Genomic DNA, 18,354 nt, shown 5'->3' with positions numbered 1-18,354 from the left:
CAGATGGAAGAGGCTGGCCTGCTTTCGCAGTCCTGTGAACGCCCCAGCCGAGGCCCCAAAGTTACCAGGTCTCTCCCGGCCCCCATGCAGGGGACAGGCTTATCCAGTTCAGGACAGGAAACCCCAGAAGATTTGGGGATGGGGCCAGGGGAGAACAGGGACCTTGAATTGCGGGTTGCCACTGTGGGATGGTAGGGGAATTTTCTCCGGGCCAGGCTGGATTCTGGAGATTTTTGGTGGAGGGGATCACTTGGACATGAAATTGGGGTCACTGTGAGTGGGCAGGTAGTGGTGAGTACCTGCGTTCTGCAGGGGGGTGGGCTAGATGACCCTAGAGGTCCCTTTCCACGCTATGATTCTAGGAGTCTAAGCGAACAGGGACTCCCGAAAGCTCCTCCCGTGCCCCAAACCGGTTCGTCTTCCAGGTGCTCCCGGACTCTGTCCCCTTTTTGCTGCACCATTCCGGCCGCGCCTCCCGACCGCTCCCGCCGGCCTCCGGTCCGGCTCGGCCGGGGCGGGAGATCCCCCGTGGGGCCCGGGAGGCGGGTCGGGGGCGGCGTCGGCGGGGAGGCGCCAGGCGGCTGCATCTGGGCGGGCCGGGCCGGCCGGCCGGGCGTCCCGCGGGGCTGGGGCGGGCGGAGAGGCGGGTCCGTCGGGGGCGGGCCGGTGGGCGAGCGAGCGAGCGAGCGAGCGAGGGAGCCGGCAGGGAGGGAGGGATCGCGCCGGCCGCGGCGGCCTCTTTTGTTCTGCCCCCGGCGGGGCCCCCGCGAGGCCAGGCCAAGCCAGGCAAGGGAAGGCAAGGCAAGGCTCGGCCGCCGCGATGCCGCCCGCCCGGCCACCCGGGGCCCCGAGACGCCGCCGACGCCGCCACCAGCACCTCTGAGCCCGGCCGGCCCCATGGCTCCGCCCGGACGCCCCTCCAGCACGCCCATGCCGGGCCCCGGGGGCCGCCGCCTCGCCCTCCTCGCCGCCGCCGTCGCCCTCCTGGTCGCCTGGCGGGCAGGTAAGCGCCCCCAGCCCCAGCCCCTGCCCCAGCCCCAGCCCCTGCCCCTGCCCCTGCCCCTGCCCCTGCCAGCCCTCGGGGGGCTGCTCCTGCCTGCGGGGGTGCGCCTGGCCAGAGCCCCTCCGCCGCCTCGGCCCCCGGGGAAGGGGAGGAGGGGGCCTCGGGGTACCCCCCCTGTTCTCCGGCCACCCCCCCCCTGCCGCCATCCTGCAGGGCCCCCCTCCCGGGCCAGCCAGGTGGCGGCTGCGCGGGTCTTCTGGCCCCGATCCTGCCCTGCTGCCCTTGCTGGGGTCGGGGCTGTCGGGCTCTGGCCCCGGCCTCTGTGGGGCGCCGGATTCGCAGGTGGCTTTTCTCTCTGCTCTCGCCTGCACGGCCGGCTCTTCCAGCCAAGGGCGGCTTCTCCTCGGGAGCAGATCCTACTCATGGGGTGGGTGGGGGGTAAGGATCGGGGGGACCCTCCCGGGTGCCTCAGCGGCCTCGTTGCTTCCTTGCGACTGAGTCCTGGCTGCGTGAAAACAAATGCAGACGCCGGTCCGCGCGAGCCCGGTGGAACCTCCAAGGGCAGAGGCAGTGCATCTTGGAGTGTTAGACGCGGGGGACAATTGCTGCCTGAGCGCTTCCTGGGGATCCTCTGACCCGCGGCGGTGGGACGATGTCGACTCTTTGTTTGTTGTTGTTATTAAAGCGAGAACTTGGTGGCGTTTGACAGGCGGGCAGCCTCGACCCCGGTTCGAATCCTGCTCGGTTGCGGCCTTTCTGCGAACAATGGGGAAGGGACGGGACGGGACGGGGGCGACCCTTCCAAAGCACAAGGGGCTGGGTGGGCAGAGCCGAGCGGGTGGGGACCCCTTTCTGCCGGCGTGGGGCGAGCCAAAAAGAGGGTGGACGTGCATTCTGGAGTTGGGGGGCCAGAATGAGCCTGGAAAAGCCGAGCCAATTGGAACTAATTAACGGAAACCAGGGGCTGACCCCGCCAGGCAAACGCCTTGTGAAGACCCGGGGAGGGCGGCAGAGAGTTTTGCCTGAAGGAATCCTGATTTGGCCCCTTTCGGTTGTGTTTGTTGGGCCGCCAGCAGAATGCCCCGTCCGGCTCCCCAACCTCGCTGCTTGTCCTTTTGTGCAAGGGCTTCTTTGTCCGACGGGGAGATCCTGCAGGAGAGAGACTTTGGGTGGGCAGAGGGAGAGATTCTCTGTTTGTGGTTGGCTCCAGGGATGTAGATGCTACAATGTATCGCAGCGTTTGTTGTGGGGGATTCTCTTGGGTTGCTTCTGGGGTTTTGGCCTCTTGAAACTGACCCCTTTCTTGAAACGGATCTGGTTGGGAAACTTCACGCATTCGGGCGTTTGTGTGTTTTTGTCAGCTACTGTTTTCTAGCTGGTGTGTGGCTAGAGAATCACGATTTCTCCTTTTCACTGTGGTGTAATGTTTTTGAAAAACATTTGATTCCCCCGCTCCTCCTCCACGTGCAGCCAGCTGGGTGACCTTGGGCCAGCCCTGGTTCCCTTAGAACTGTTCTCTGAGTTCTGTCAGAGCTCTCTATGCCCCACCGACCTCCCTGGGTGTGTGTTGCGAGGAGAGGAAGGGAAAGGTGTCCCTAAGCCGATTTGAGACTCCTTCTGGTAGTGAAAAGCAAGGAATTAAGAAAAAACAAAACAGATTTTCTGCTGATGGATGCTGTGGCTTGAGGGTTGGCTTCAGAGGCAATTTGGGGGCCTGCACCATAGAAAGAAAGAGACCCACAGACGGCTGGGGGAGGTGGTGCACACAACCTTGTGTGTAGGCACATTCCCCGGACAAAACTAATTGGATGAGAGGAAGGTTTGCAAAATCCTTGAGAGAGAGCAAGGGATAGTCGTGTAAGAGATTAGCATCCCCCCCCCCTCCTTACCCATCAACCGAGAAAATAATTCGCCTGCTTGCGGCTTTACGTTCCAACAGATGTAAGGATTCAGGAACCGACACCCCCCCCCCCACTGGGCTACAGCAGGACTACAAAACATGCGCGGCCTTCTCTCCCTTGACCGCTGGGACACAAAGCCCAGCTCATGCACGGAGGAGGCTGCTTCGGGTCACTCCCGTCTCCGATGGGCCACCACTTTGGTGAGATGGACTCAGAAGAGTCCCAAAGTGCCTTACAAACCCCCTTCCCTTCCTCTCCCCACAACAGACACCTGGTGAGGTAGGTGGGGCTGAGAGAGCTCCAAGAGAACTGTTCTTCAAAAAACAGCTCTGAGAGACCTGGGAGTGGCCCGAGGCCATTCGGCTGGCTGCATGTGGAGGAGCGGGGAATCAAATCCAGGCCGGAGTCCCCTGCTCTTTAACCACTACCCCACACTGGGCTGACTTTGTGCCCAAACCCAGTGTGTGCACGGTGGTTGACAGTGCAAGTCGGGGTTGTGGGAGGCTTAGGTTCGAATCCTGACTCGTGCCACGGACTTTCTGGGTGGCCTCGTTCCAGTTGGTCACACTCAGCTTAAGTTTCCTCACAGGGTTGTTGTGAGGGTGACACGGTGGAGGTCCCCGTGGAGGAAAAAAGCCAGATACAAGGGCAGGATGCCAGCATGGCTGGGGTTTCCCTTCCCTCCCCAGGTGCTACCAACACCGAGGCCTGCCTACCTGCCAAAGGTGCTGCATCACCTCCCTGTAAGCCACGCTCCGACTCTGGGGTCTGGCCTTCCCCCCAAAGAATCCCGATAAGCGAGCCATATATCCCTGTTCCGCTCCCTTCCGGCGTTTTCTTCACCCCGTTGGACGACTGACTTGGTCCTGGCTTTGCAGTTCCACCGGTGCAGCTCCAACCAGATGCGTGTTGCTGAAGACGTCACTCTGTAGAAAGGGGGTAGGACCCTCTCCAGTGTTTACCTTACGCAAGGAAGTAAATCAGGCTGGAGGGTTACTTGGCCTGCTGCATTTGGCTGGGCTGCAGCGATTCCCTTTTTCTCTCTTTCTGTCCCCCCCCCCCAAGAATTCCTCCTTGTTTTTACTGATGGACAGCTTTTGTCTGCGGTTGCGAGAGGGGGGGTTCACAGGAGATGAGAACATGCCCTCCTCGCCTTTGACTCTCTTCCAGCCCTGGAATGAAATCTTGCAATTTATATTTAACTAGAACGCTGCTTTTTAAATTATTCAGGGGTATTTGCTTTCACGCCGGCCTTCGGCCTGCGTGGTTCGTGCCCGGTTATTGGGCGTGATAGCTTTGGGGGTTTTGTTCCTTGCCTAAATGGGCGTCAGATGCTCGTCGTCTCTCTCTGCACTGGCCGGCTATCGCTCGGCTCACAATAATAACGCAGCAAACCCTCCTGGACATAATATCTGAAACCCGAGCTGCCGTTCAGCGTGGAAGAGCACTTGGAGAGCTCTGAGATCAGATCCGCTCTCTTTTCCAATCAAAACAGACGGCTTACCGAGAGGAGACAGGAGGCCGGGGCTGCTCGGGGGTGAACCGAGGTGGGGGGAGGCCGGGTGAGAAGCGTTATTAGGAGGGGCCGGCCCTTAGCCCTGCTTGGCTCTTCCCAGCTGTTGACATTGCCCTGTTCCTTTGGAGTCCTTCCATCTTTTGTGACATGCAAGAAAAGTGTATACGGGAAAGTTGTGTGTGTACATCTGCGCATCTCCTTTTAAGCACTGCCTACACGAGGACCTGTGTAGCTGCTAAACGTGGCCACATCACATCCCTTTAGACCACACTCTGATTTTCGGGGTCTGAGCTTCAACACAAAGCATCCCGAATTCTTGTCAGTTGAAGGCCCTGTGCTCCCCTCTAAGAACTTCTACCCTCTCAGCTACCCGAAGCAGCTGTCTGCCTCTTTCACCTTCCTCTTTCACCTTCACAACACCCCTGCGAGGCAGGTCAGGCTGAGAGGGTGTGACTGGCCCAATGTCACCTAGTGAAGCTTCTGTGACCGAGAGGGGATTCGAACCTGAGGCTCCCAGATCCTAGGCCGAGTCAGAGCCTCCAACCCAAGTTTCTTCAACCAGGGCTTTGTGAAGCCCTGGGGTCTGTTGACGGCCCTGGAAGGTTTCCCAAATGGATGGGACTTAATTAATTTTTAATATATATTTTAAGTGTGTTAAGCATTTATTGGGCGATATGACCATATAAGGTCAGGTGGACCCGGCCTCCCCTTCCAAAATGGCCAATGAGGGGCCTGAAGGGGGGGAAGGGGAGGGGCCCCAAGTGGGCGTGTCCACAGCTCTGCTTCCCAACCATATTCTGCACAATGGTGCCACTTCTGGGGTTTCTCGAAGCCTGAAGAAGGTTTCAGGGGTTTCTCAATGGTCAAGAAGTCAAGGAAAGCTGCTCTAACATCTACGCCATGCTGTTTAAGCCAGCAGTGTGGATATACCTGGAGTGTATCTAGTGTAAAGGGTTGAAATCTGAAGAGTTAGGATACACAGAGGAATTCTGGAACACAATCTTGGATCGCCCCTTCAGGGAGGGCTAATACTTCAACCCCCTCCTGCCCCTCCTTTGTGGCATTCCACCTGTGGAATGACGCCACGGGACAGGTAGCTGCTGATGTTAATTTCTGGTCGTTTACTCCAGGTTGTATCTTCTTAGTAACTCCAGGACATAATTCCCGGCTGTTTTCACAGTCAGATTCTGGGTTGAATCCCTGGATATGGTCCAGCACCCTGTTAGGCTCCTGTTTTTCCAGTGGACCCAAGTCTGCTTGACTCTGTGATGGGCCACCGGTCTCCAAATTTGTTCTGCTGCTTCAGACCAACATGGCGACCCACCTGACTCCGTGACGGGGTGTTTTGGAGCCCTGGATCGTGTGTATTGGGCCTTTGCTGCACAGATAGCCTTTCTGTGCTTACTGAGCAGCTACTCCTATTGTGGGCCACTTTCAAAATCCTCTAGTTTGTTTTCATGTTTCGGATTGCTTTCGGGACTCTAAATTGGCCGGAAAGGCAGCATGAAAAAGTTTGAAAGAAATAATTGGTGCTAATGCCTTATAACTTCCAAGCAAATTTGGGGGGGGGATTTTTTTTGGGGTGTGTGTGAATTTGTGCACAAAGGGAGAGAGAGAAAGAGCAAGAGAGCAAGCAAAGTTCTCTTTGGGCTAAGAACGCCGCTGTCCTTTCTCCCTCTTTCTTTTCTTGCCCAACTCTCCTTGCTCTGCTTTTGTTCTTGGACTCTCTTGGGCCTTTCTTTCTTTCTTTCTCCCAGCTGCTCTCCGCTCTCCCTCCCCCCCAGTCCCCTGCATGCTCTTTTGTCCCACCCCCACCGGGCCTTCCCGTCCCCTTCTGCCCCAAACCAGCCCCTTTGTGTGGCGTGGGGAGATCAAGGCAGCCGAGTTTTATCACCATGGTGCAGCGGCTGTAATTTGGAAGCCCTCGCTCCTGTTCCCATGGCATCCCCCAACGGTTTGGGCATCTTGTCTATACAATCGAGGCCTGGGCATGTTTGTACGCCCGGGGACGGCTTGTCAAAATAGAGCTGCCTGCCTGGTTTTCTCAGCTTGTGCCAGGGAACTGACGTTACGGTAGGCGCAGGGCTTCCGCTGAAAACAACAGCCGTGTGGCTATTCCACTCACCTCTCTGTAATTTCTAGCCAAACGTACGTCATGCCATGAGATCATGTTTTTCCTCGACACAACAAAGTTTGAGTCCGACAAAGTTTTATTCAAGGTGTAAGCTTTTGCGTGAACGCACGTTTCTTTAGATAGGTTCAGGTGGGAGGCCAGGTAAGTCTGAAACAGCAGAATAAAGGGGAGTCCTGCGACTTTTTAATGCACGCACACTTCTTCAGATACATGGAAACAGACTTGTCAAGCCCTGCATATTGGCACTCAGTGGGGGCCCCCAAAGTAGCTGGCTTATTGCAAAGAAATTTCAGAAAAGGACTGGAATGGGAGATCGCTGAATTACAAGTTATTACGATGCTCAGGACAATGGAATCCCCCAGGACTTAACAGAGATATCAGGTTCTCATCTCACTATATATGCTAAGTCACTCCATTCTGGCTTATAACTGGAATTAACCCTTGTTGTTCTTAAAGGTACCTCTGAACTCAAACTTTGTACCACTGCTTCAGACCAACTTGGCAACCCACCTTGACATAAGTTAAGTTTGATCTGGACTAGGATCTCAAAGTTCGAATCCCCACTCTGCCATGGGAGCTCTTTATGTTGCCTTGGACCCACTACACCCTCTTGGCCTGACCTACCTCACAGGGTTGTTGTGAGGATAAAATGGAGGAGGGCTGGTTTGGATCCCCACTGGGCACAAACGATAGTTGGGGGGGGGGAAAGAAGGAGCCATATATATGTTGGGTCTAAGCGGACAGAGCTTCACGCTCACAATGTACAAAACCAAGGCCTGTTTTATTCTCTTTGTTTTACGTTTGTGATTTCCTACATTTCTGATCAATATTGTCCTCCTTTCAATTATATTAGGCCACTAAATAATTCCAGGGGAGCTTTCCGAATGATAAACAGAGCTGGCCGTCCAAATAATTAAAGCCTGTACGTGGGGAACTCCAAAATCACTTTGAGTTTCTCCAACCAGCCTGCCTTTTTACTGGACCTGTCTTTCAGTTTTACAGAGTTTTTAAAAACTAATAAATTATGTAGCCGAGCTCATGAAAAAAAAGGAGGGGGGGGGGCTGTTCGCGGCTGGCAGATCCCAAAGCAAGCAGAAAGTTTGGGTTTTGCGGGAGAATAAAAATAATTGTTTTCACGTGTTCAGCAAGCCCGTAAAAGCCAGGACGGCGGAAGTCGGCACGGCAGTAATTGCTCCAGCCAAGTCTGTCTTGTTAGGATGTGGCTGTGTTGTGTGTTGCCTCAAGAGGACTCAGGACCAGCTTGTACACAGCCCTGCCGAACAATTGTCGCAAAGAGGAATAACTCAACCATGCTTGTTGCTCAGCCACGCTCCGGTTTCCGCTGATGGAAAGAGAATGCAATTTCCGCCAATCCCCTCTTCCCGTTGCATGCCCCCTCCCCCCAATTTGCCACTTAGCTCATTCCTGTGGGTCCCCTGCTTCCCCGGGGAGCTTCGTTTGAAGGAGAACGACACACTGCTGCAGGAGTCGGGTATCTGCTTGGCAGGCAGAAGGTCCCAGGTTCAACCCCCGGCATCTCCAGTTGAAAAGACCAGGCAGGAAGTAATGGGAAAGACCTCTGCCTGAGACCCTGGAGAGGAATTTGTTGGACCTACGATCTGATCTAAGGAAAATCTGCGTAGAGAAGGGAATTGTGTCCATGCTTGGCTCTTGTGTCCCTTTCTTGCATGCCCACAGCAATGCCGGTTGCCACTTTGGGATGAGGAGAATTTCTTCCAGGCCAGACTGGATGTAGGTTCTGTTTTTTGGAGAGAGGGCATCATCTGGGCATGGGATTGGGGTCCCTGTGGGTGGGTAGGTAGTTGTGAATCTCCTGTATTCCGCAGGGGGTTGGACTAGATGACCCCATAGGTCCCTTCCGACTCTATGATTCTAAGTCTGTATCACCAAGTGATAGAGCCTGGAGCCTTTGTTTGGCATGCTGAGGGTCCCAGGTTCAACCTTGACACCTCTAGCCAAAGGACCAGGCGGTAGGTGATGGGAGGTTTTGCTCGGCACAAATCCAACCCAGAATGTCCTCAAGCGGGACGTGGGGCTGATAAAGGAGACAGACACCCTCCTCAGAATAGCTGCAAATAGATTTCTTTTGGCAACCCACCCCCATGGCATCCATGGGGGAGTCTCCTGTAGATGTGCATTTTTGTGAAAGGAGGTGGGGAGGGTCAAAGAGAGTTTGATCTCTTTCTGGCGGTCCCCATAGAGTGTTTTTAAAAATATTTCCTTCCTGTTTCCTTTTAGCAATTGTATTGGGAGTGCGAACACCTGGGAATGTTTCAGGCTAGTTTTGGAGCATCTGAAAAACATTAGGAGGGGTGTTTTGTTAAAATGCAATTGAGGTTGTGCGTTTACTCCTCGTGCCGTCCCACAGCCGAATTCCCACTGTTGATGGGAGTATAATGTTCCCGGGTCCGGTAACCAGTTCAACGTGTTTCGCTTGAGAGGTTTATTTAGTGGCTTTCTGCAAAACGGACAAAAAGTTAAACATTCGGAGAGGAGGCAGTGTTCTTAAACTCTTCTGTAAGCAGCTAGTGATGGCCTGGCTCTAGGAAGAGCCAGCTAGAGGTGACCAGATCCTGAAAGGAGGAGGGGGAAAAGATTTTGTTCCTTTCAGGCTGCAGATGCCTATGTAGGTTTGGCCAAGCTGGCGACAGGAATAAACAGCTTTAAAAGGGGATTAGATAGATTGGTGGGGAATACGTCTATGACGGCGGAGGGGAACCTCCACAGTCAGAGGCACTAAGCCTCTGAATCCCAGAGCCAGGAGCCAACATCAGGGGAAGGTCTCGGCCTCTCTGCCCTGTTGTTGGCCCTCCAGAGGAACTGGCTGGCCCCTGTGTGGGACAAGATGCTGGACTAGATGGACCTTCACTGGCCTGATCCTGCAGGGCTCTTGTTATGTTCTTATCAGGGTAAGGCCTCAGCCTGTATGCCAAATTGTTGCGTGTCCAGAAAAACTGGTTGGCCACTGTGTGAGACAGGATGCTGGGCTAAATGGACCAATGGTCGGATCCAACTGGGCTTATGTTCTTATGTAAACCTTATGAGGGTTTGAACAAAGTCTGAGTCCGGTGGTACCAACAAAGTTTTATTCAAGTTATAAGCCGTCATGTGCATGCCCATTTCTTCCCTCCCTCCCTCCCTCCCTCCCTCCCTCCCTCCTCTCTCTCCTCTATCAACCCATCATCTTTCTCTCTCCATCCATCATGCATCCGTCCATCCATCCATCCATCCATCCATCCATCCATCCATCCATCCATCCATCCATCCGTCTATTTCAAATCTGTTTCCTTCCAGGGCCACAGAACACCCATCTGGTTGTGGTTTGGTTTTCATGCTGCTGATCATGGTTGTCGATTAACGTCTTATCTGTTTATACGAGTTTGCTGGTTTTTAAGTTTGTTTTCTATTTTATGTTGTATGTAAAATGCTGTAAGCTGCCGCGAGCCAGCATTGCCAGGAGTGGCGGATTAGAAGATGAATGAATGAATGAATGAATGAATGAATGAATGAATGAATGAATGAATGAATGATAAAGTAAAGTTGACAGTTCCTCCTGCCCTAGGCACCCATTTCCATGTTTTCCCTCCCCATGGAGGGCTGAGTTTGTCAGTCAAAGGTGAAACCACCTTGACCTTTTCCCCAAAGGCCTTCCCAGATAGGGCATCTGGCTCTAACGCAAACATTCCTTTCTCTTGAAAAGTGACTGCCTGACCCCTCTTGGGGAAGAGGCAGAGGGGCCCGCGTGTTGGAAGGAGGGGATTCTTTCTCCCTTGCCGAATTTCCTTGCTTTTCCTGCAATTCTGCAGGCGAAGGGCCAGAGTTTTGAAGTCCACGATGGGACAGCATTTTACAGGCCTTCTTCCAGGCAGCCCAGTTGGGGTCCAGAAGGGCCAGCCGCCACGTTCAACCACTATCTAAAATCAACAGCTTAAAACTGCCTGGAGGCATCCGGGAAAGAGCCGACAGCCAAGTTATCTTTTTCGAAAGCCCTGCTTTTGACTTCTCCCTGTCCCTTTCCGTGGTGTCTTAAATTGGATTGGGGGGTGGGGAACCGAGCGGTGTGTAACCTGATCAGAGGCAGATGGACGGGGCAGACAAAAGGAGGCTGGCTCGCCATCCGGAGTGTCAAAGGTGAGCCTGGGGAACTCCTCCGAAGGCAGGGAATCAACCGGACCTTTGTCCGCTGCCAGGATTAACCCATTAAGCATCTTAAAAGATCGGGTTTCCCTCCTGCCCTGCTGAGATCCTCGGGAGATCACCCTCCCTCTCCGTTAAAAGGTCTGCTGGTATTTAAAGCAGGGAGCTGGCCAGGGATTCTTGGGGACGAAGGCTTAGGGACAGAGCTGTATTCCTCCCAAGACTACCAAGCACCCCACATCCCAGGAATCGTGTCCTGTCTATACCTTGTGGCTCACAGCCACTGGTAGGCCTCTGATCCTCATGTTTATCCAATCCCTCCATAAGAACATAAGAAAAGCCATGTTGGGCCAGACCAGTGCTCCGTCCAGTCCAGCACCCTGTGCCACCCAGTGCCCCAAACCCAGGTGCCATCAGGAGCTCTGTCAGTGGGACCTGAACGTTCCTTTTGTGGTTCATCATCTGTGCATTTATTGTGTGGCGTGTGGGTAACAGATCCAGGAGATCCTGAGATGGTCCAGCTGCCAGGCAAGAGATGTTCAGAAACGTCTTGCCCCTGCGTCACGATCCCCGTATTCCCCCCTTCCCAAGTGCTAGCAAGGGGCGGTCCTGCTTATCACCCAAGATCTGATGGGAGCTTTCTTGCCCTGGCTCTCCAGGTTGGGTTCTGTGCGAGGAGACCCGCCTGGGAAGGCCAACCGCCCCTCCCCTGAGATGACCCGTTCCCTTTCTCTCCTCTAGATCCGAGCCATTCCGCAGAACTGGCCTTTGCCGTGGAGCCGAGCGACCACATTGCCGTTCAGGAGCGGCCGCTGGTCCTGCCGTGCCAGGTGGAAGGGATCCAGCCCATCAGCATCACGTGGCGGAAGAACGGGGCCATGACAGCGGACAGCCAGGGGACCTTCACCCTCGCCAACGGCTCCCTCTACTTCTCCAACTTCCAGAAACTCAGGGGCGACGGGTTTTCCGATGAAGGGGAGTACGAATGCACCGCACGGAACCGATTTGGGTTGGTGGTCAGCCGCAAGGCCCGGATTCAGGCAGCCAGTAAGTCTGAACCTCTTCACTTGGCATTTGCCCCCCAAAAAGCCCGGATGGGTGATAGCGAGGTTTTCCATCCCAGGTGTCCCCAGAATTTTGGAGCCTCTAGAATTGTGACACAGGGTCATGGGCACAACTGGTCACAAATGCAAAATGACCACTGCGGAAGGTGGGGCCAGTAACAGAATGGCTGCCGCAGGAGGCGGAGCCAACCAAAACGTGTCAAGCAGCGAGGTCAGGTTTTAAAAATTCTGCCCGGCCAATCAGAAGCCCCTCTGTTTGAAAGCCCTACGGGGACCCATCCACCTTTTAGAAACACTCAGTAGACATTGGGAAGCAAGTTGGTGGACACGTTGGGGACACCTGTGCTAGAGAGTGCTCAAGGAGGATGGTGGGTGAGCTGGAAATGACACGGACCATTTGCTAGTTGGATTCCAGATCAGGTTTAAGGTTTTAGACCTCAAATTTAAGGCTCTAGTCCTCATGGCTGCAGAACGTGTGCGGGTGATGCCGTCAAATAACCCTAAAATTCAGAGTAACATTGCAAACTATTAGGAAGTTTATTGTCTCCCAGGTCGAGCTCCTTTCCCCCTCTGTAGCAGATCCAGAAAAAAAATTACGTCAACGAGGTGGGGAGGAATCAATCAGAGTTGTGTCTCTTTCCATGCACAGAATTACGGGTGTCGGTGTGCAGAATTTTCTTGACTTATTTTTGCCTGGGAAACTGGCAGGCCTGTTTCTTTCATTATTACTTGCACGTTTAATTTACCGTTTCGTGGAAATCTTGGAGCCGGAGGTGGTTGGAAGCAGAACCTTCCAGAAGGGAGGCAGAACGTCCGTTCTAAGAGGTGTGGTCTGGCACAGTGAGCTTGTCCTGTTCCCCGTGTGATCTGACGGTGCAGGGCATGTGGACGGGCGTTCCAGAGCCCAACACCTGGTGTGTGCCTGTGTCTGCCTTTAAAGTGTGACATCTCGTCACAGCTGATGTCTGGAGATCCCAGCAAAGAGCGTTTAAGGCCCATAAGAAGCTTTCCTCTGCAGAGTCTTCCTTGGTGGTTTCCCCTCCAAGTACCGATCCTGCTTACCTTTCAATTTATGGTGACCCCAGCAAGGGCCTTTCAAGGCGAGAGAGAAGCAGAGGTGGCTGGCCATTGTCTTGGAGTTTGTTTCTGGGTGCTGGGGCTTAGATGGGAGTCTCTGTGCTCCTTCCACTCATAAATCACCCACTGTTTATTTTCTATTTTATTGCTCCATAAAAACGTGGGGACTCAGCTGGGTACTTCTGCCAAGCTTGCTCCAAATCCGGTCATGGAAGCCTCGGGCCCCTCACACCCCCCTCAACCTCACCTACCCCGCAGGGCTGTTGTGAGCATAGCAGGGAGGAGGGGAGAGCAAAGATGGAAGCCGCTTTTGGGATTCCCATGGAGAGAAAAGCAGGAGACAAAATGTCTAAAGCAGGGGTAGTCAAACTGCGGCCCTCCAGATGTCCATGGACTACAATTCCCAGGAGCCCCCTGCCAGCGAATGCTGGCAGGGGGCTCCTGGGAATTGTAGTTCATGGATATCTGGAGGGCCGCAGTTTGACTACCCCTGGTCTAAAGCGAACGGAGGAAGAGAGCTGTCCTTGGTCAGATATTGTAATGCCAGTGAGGTTTTAAACCAGGATCTTGAAGGCTGCCCTTCCGTTCTAGGTTTTCTGTGGCTGTGAAGTCTTGGCTTAAATGCGTCCATTTCTCTCTCCGCGGCGCCTGATGGACTTTGGTTACGGCTTCTCTTTGTGTCTCCCAGCCATTCATAGGGGGGCTCCAGGGAAATTTATCCAGGAACTGCGCTGATGGTGAACTCCGGGTCATTCGTCTTCTTTAACTCCAGTGGCGAAATCAGGGCGTCTCTGACATCAGCACAGCACACTGCAGATAATTAGCTTTTTTCCAGCACCAAGTAGGAAAAGACACAGCAAGAACTGGAGCAAGCAGGGAGGCTGTGTGGCTCAGGGGCAGAGCTTCTGCTTGGCATGCAGGAGTGGAAAGGATCGAATGGGTGGTGATATGAAAGGTCCTGGAGGGCAGCTGCTGGTCTGAGTAGACAATACTGGATTTGGTGGTCCCGTGAAAGGCTACGGCTCCACGGCAGAGCATCCCCTCGGCCCGCAGAAGGTCCCGGGTTCAATCCCTGGTGTCTCGAGTCAGGCGGCAGGTGATGTGGAATTGGTGCTGTCAGTCTGAGGAGGCATAGAATCATACAGTTGGAAAGGGGCCTCCTGGGTCATCCAGTCCAACCCCCTGCACTATGCAGGATGCTCACAACCCTCTCGCTCATCCACTGTCACCTGCCACCCCCTTGAGCCTTCACACAGGCAGTGCTGACCCGGCTGGGTCAGGGGTCTGAATCAGCATAAGGCAGTTTCATAGGTGTTCATGTCAATAAGTACATTGAGGCCGTAAGGTTTGGAAACAGGCTCGGCTCTCTGGTCTGAATAATAGCCAAAACCGCATCCGAAGCAGGAGAGCGTAGTTTGAGTCCGGTGGCATCTTGAAAACCAGCAAAGTTTCATTCAAGGTATGAGCTTTCATGGGCAGGGACACTGTTTCTGGTGATGTGCATGTGCATAAAAGCACATTAAAGGTGCTCTTGGACTCAAATGTTGTCGTGCAACTTCAGACCAACACGGCGACCCGCTTGAATCTGTTTAGAATAAGGTACTTGATATGACAATAAAAGAAATTTAGAGTCCTGTGGCACCTTTCGAACCAGCAAGGTTTTATTCCAAGGACGTATGCACGCAGATGAAAGCTCAGACCTTAAATAAAACTCTGTTGGCCTTAAAGTGGGCCCGGACTGCTTCGGACCGATTTGGCTGCCTGCTTGAAATGACACGGAGTTGAGTTTGAAAATATTTTTTATTTAGATTTTGAGTTCACAGGCTAGCAGGACTGCGTGGCTTCTTTTGCAGGGTTCCTGCTCAATCTATGAACTCTCCCCTGGTTGTTGCATATTCTTGAGCTGAAACTCGGCTCATGTATGCGGGGCATATTCTGCCTTTACACTTCGGTTGCCAGCCTCCAGGTGGGGGCAGGAGGTCCCCTGGAAATCCAGCTGGTCTCCAGGCAACAGAGATGAGCTCCCCTGGACAAAAGGGCTGCTCTTGAAGGAGGGTTTTATGCGGCTGAGGCTCATCACGTCCCCAGGCTACCCCCCAAATCTCCAGGTGTTTCCCAAACCAGAGCAGGGAGCTCTGTTTTGACACCCTCCCCTTCCCAGCTTCCACCTTCCTTGAAATCTAGACTGTAAGCTCATCGGGGCAGAGAACTAACCCGTTCCTTCTGCTGCTTACGTCAGCATTGATGGTGCATTGATTGTTTTGCAAGCATGCTGAGAATGCCGTGTCCTTGCTACTGATCTGGCCGGGTCTGAGCGTTGCAGGGGAGCTCTTCCCCCACCCCACCCGGCCCCCAGACCGCGGCATATGGCTTTAACAGCGGCTGTGGCTTTATATGCAATTTGTGGCAGTCGGGTTTGGCCGTAGCCCCAGTGGGGGGAGGGGGGGGTCATCTGTTTCTGCCCCCAGGATCGCTTGCTAAGTGGCTCCGATTATGCCTGAACCTGGGATCTTCCTGGTTCCCAGCCTCCAGAGCAGATGGTCTCTTGAAGGCCGCCTCAGAAACCGCCACCCCTTTCTCTGTCTCCCTTTGTCCCCCCCCCCAACATTGTTTGGGGCTGAATGGAGCGCGTCTGAAAGCAAAGGCCGGCCTGGGAGATGCTGCTCAAAGGATGCAGGATTCTCAAGAGCGGCTGAAAAGAGGCGGAGGGTGTATCTTGAAGGGGGCGGAAAAATAACCTCTTGTGCTGTCACGCACAACGGGTGCCTTATTTGCTTGCCACCCTCTTTTTTGTGTGCGAGTTGTGTGTGTGTGTGTGCTTCCCCCCCTTCCCCTTCCCTTCTCACCCTGCTAAACCAGGGTAGCAGAGGGCTGTTGTGGGTTTTTTTGCCCCTTCTCAAGGATCTGGGGCAGAAAAGACCCCCTGGGGAACTGGGCAAAGGTGTGGGAGGAAAGGCACTGGGGAACCCCAGAGACCTTGCTTAAGGGGGCGAGCAAGTTCTCAAAAGACAAGGAGCAGTTGGCAACAAAGGCGAACCAAGTTGGGGAAGTGGCACCATCTTTTGGGCTGGCGAGAGCGTGCCAAACGAAATGTAGCGAAACGAAATGGAAATCCAGCTTTACTTTGGTACCAGCTTTCGTGAGCTGTGGCTCGCTGTTTTAGATATCCTTGGGAAGCCAGCTGCAACTCAGGAAGGCCCGTTTGGAAACCAGTGTCTAAGTCTTTACGTTGCCGCGGGACTTGTCGAAATTTAGAATGGCTTTTTCAGTATGGGGAGAAGTACAGCTAAGCAGTGAAGAAAGGTGGAACAGGCTGGTAAAATTATGAACACGATGCAGCTTGTGCATAGAAAGAAGTTTTTCCTCCGCAGTGAGAAATTCAGGGCAGACAAACGGAAGGGCACGAGTAATTTGTGAAATCTGCTACAGCAAGATTTCATTTTTCATTGTATTTTAGTGATAACCTGACTTGAGTCAAAGTGATAAAGGTGGACAGTAAGTGGATATATAAAAAAGTAGAGTTGACAGAAGAACATCTGAAGGCCCCTGCTGGATTAGACCAGTGGTCCATCTAGCCCAGCATCCTGACTCACACAGTAGTCAACTTTATGCTCTAAAGCAGGGGTAGTCAACCTGTGGTCCTCCAGATGTTCATGGACTACAATTCCCATGAGCCCCTGCCAGCAAATGCTGGCAGGGGCTCATGGGAATTGTGGTCCATGAACATCTGGAGGACCACAGGTTGACTGCCCCTTCTCTAAAGGACCAACTGGAGGACCAACAATAGAGCATAAAGGCTGAGTCTTTTTCCTGATGTTTCCTCCTGGCCTTGGGATTCAGAGTTTGACTTCCTCTGAATGGGGAGGTTCACTTTAGTCACCATTGATTGATGTATCTTCCATGAATCTCTCTAATCCCCGTTTCAGAGCTGGCTATTCCTGTGGCCATCGCTCCATCCTCTGGCAGTGGATTCAAGATTTGAATCACTTTCTGGGTAAAGTCGTAACCTCCAGGTGGGTGACTGGAGAAGACTCTGAATTCCAGCTGATCTCCAGACTACAGAAATGAGTTGCCATAGAGAAAATGGCTGCTGGGAAGGTGGGGGAGTTGACTGTGCGGCATTATATACCCTGCTGAGATCCTCCATTCCTGCCCTCCCCAGATTCTGTCCCTAGACTCTGCAGGAATTTCCCAGTGCTGGCAGGGGTTCCTGGGAATTGTAGTTCATGAACACCTGGAGAGCCACAGTGTGGCCACCTTTGGCCTGATGCCGATATCCTTCCTCCAGCCCTTCCAGTGCCTTCCCTCCCCCTCCCTGTTCCGTGGAAGAGGAGATGAGGCACATGTTGAGGAAGGAATCAACGGCACCTCTCCTTCCCCCCCTTGATTAATGGCAGCTCATTCTCAAGGCAGGGAGCAGCCCCCCTCCCATGCCCCTTTGATGTCTTTCATGCCCACCGCTGTCATGCTGCTGAATGGCTCCTGTTTTCATAGATCCGCGGAGGGGAACAATGGCCGCAGAGGCCGCCGTTTTTTAAAATTGGTGGGGGGGAAACGATACCGAATTTTGTGGCAAGAAGAACGTGCCCTAATTAAGAGCAGCAGAGGTGACAAAGGGTTGAGGCACAGGGGTTCTCGTGGCAGGCAAGAACTACCGAATTTCCCCCAAATGCTCACACATGCAGGAGGGGCTGGGCTGCTTGAATCAGCAGACTTGGCCAAAGAGGTCTTCTGCTGGGAATCGTTCCTCCCGCTCCCCAAATCCGAGAGCTGGAGAGCAGCTGATGAGTGCTTAAAATGTGGGCTCCAGTCCAGAAGATGTTGTGGTGGCCACGGAAATACATAGCTTGACAAGGAGGCTAGATTGACTAGCCATGGTGGCTGAGGGGAACCTCCACGTTCAGGGACGGGCAATCTCTGAATTTCAGAGCCAAGGGGGCAACACCAGGGGAAGGCCGTGGCCTCTTTGCTCTGTTGTTGGCGATCCAGAGGAACTGGTTGGCTCCCGTGTGAGATGGGATGCTGCTCTAGATGGACCGCTGGGCTGATGCAGCAGAGATGTTCTTATTAATTATTTGAGCAAGAAGAAGAATGCTTCAACTGTCCACCATTCAAGGTGACACCTCCAGGAGCCAATCCTTCCTTGGCAAAAGCCATGCCCACTTTCTAAAAACCACTCAGCAGGTGTTGGGGACCACTGTCCTAGTACGATTGCTTCCTGGACAAACCCATGAGTTCTTGTCGTTCTCACTTGCTTACTGGGCAGAATCTCCAATGTCATCTAACTGCCTCTTAGTGTGAAAAAGATCTTAGATGAAGGGAGAACATTCCCTGTGTTTTGACCTTGGCTCTTCACACTCCAGGACTTCAAGCCATGGAGGACTTCAGCAGGACCGGAAAGTTCTAGACCGGTCTTTGGCTGCTGTACAATGGTGTAAGGGAGGGCAGGATCACATCTCTCAGGAAGCAAAGCCGTTTGGGTGGGAAATCTGCATGCCTAT

General features: G+C 53.6%; 1 protein-coding gene across 1 annotated transcript in view; it reads left to right on the top strand.

The window, feature by feature from the left end:
• The first annotated feature begins 680 nt into the window (after positions 1 to 680).
• The window catches only part of IGDCC3 (immunoglobulin superfamily DCC subclass member 3), a 58,812-nt gene continuing 41,138 nt past the window's right edge, over positions 681 to 18,354 (top strand). Inside the window, exons 1-2 of the mRNA XM_077317876.1 lie at positions 681 to 1,003; positions 11,454 to 11,759. Of these exons, the coding sequence (XP_077173991.1) occupies positions 898 to 1,003; positions 11,454 to 11,759 (412 nt within the window). The 5' untranslated portion in view covers positions 681 to 897. The remainder of the gene's footprint in view (positions 1,004 to 11,453; positions 11,760 to 18,354) is intronic.

This window comes from Paroedura picta, chromosome 18 (genome assembly GCF_049243985.1).
Source record: "Paroedura picta isolate Pp20150507F chromosome 18, Ppicta_v3.0, whole genome shotgun sequence".
NCBI lineage: Eukaryota > Metazoa > Chordata > Lepidosauria > Squamata > Gekkonidae > Paroedura > Paroedura picta.
This window is presented reverse-complemented; position numbering and strand designations above follow the sequence as displayed.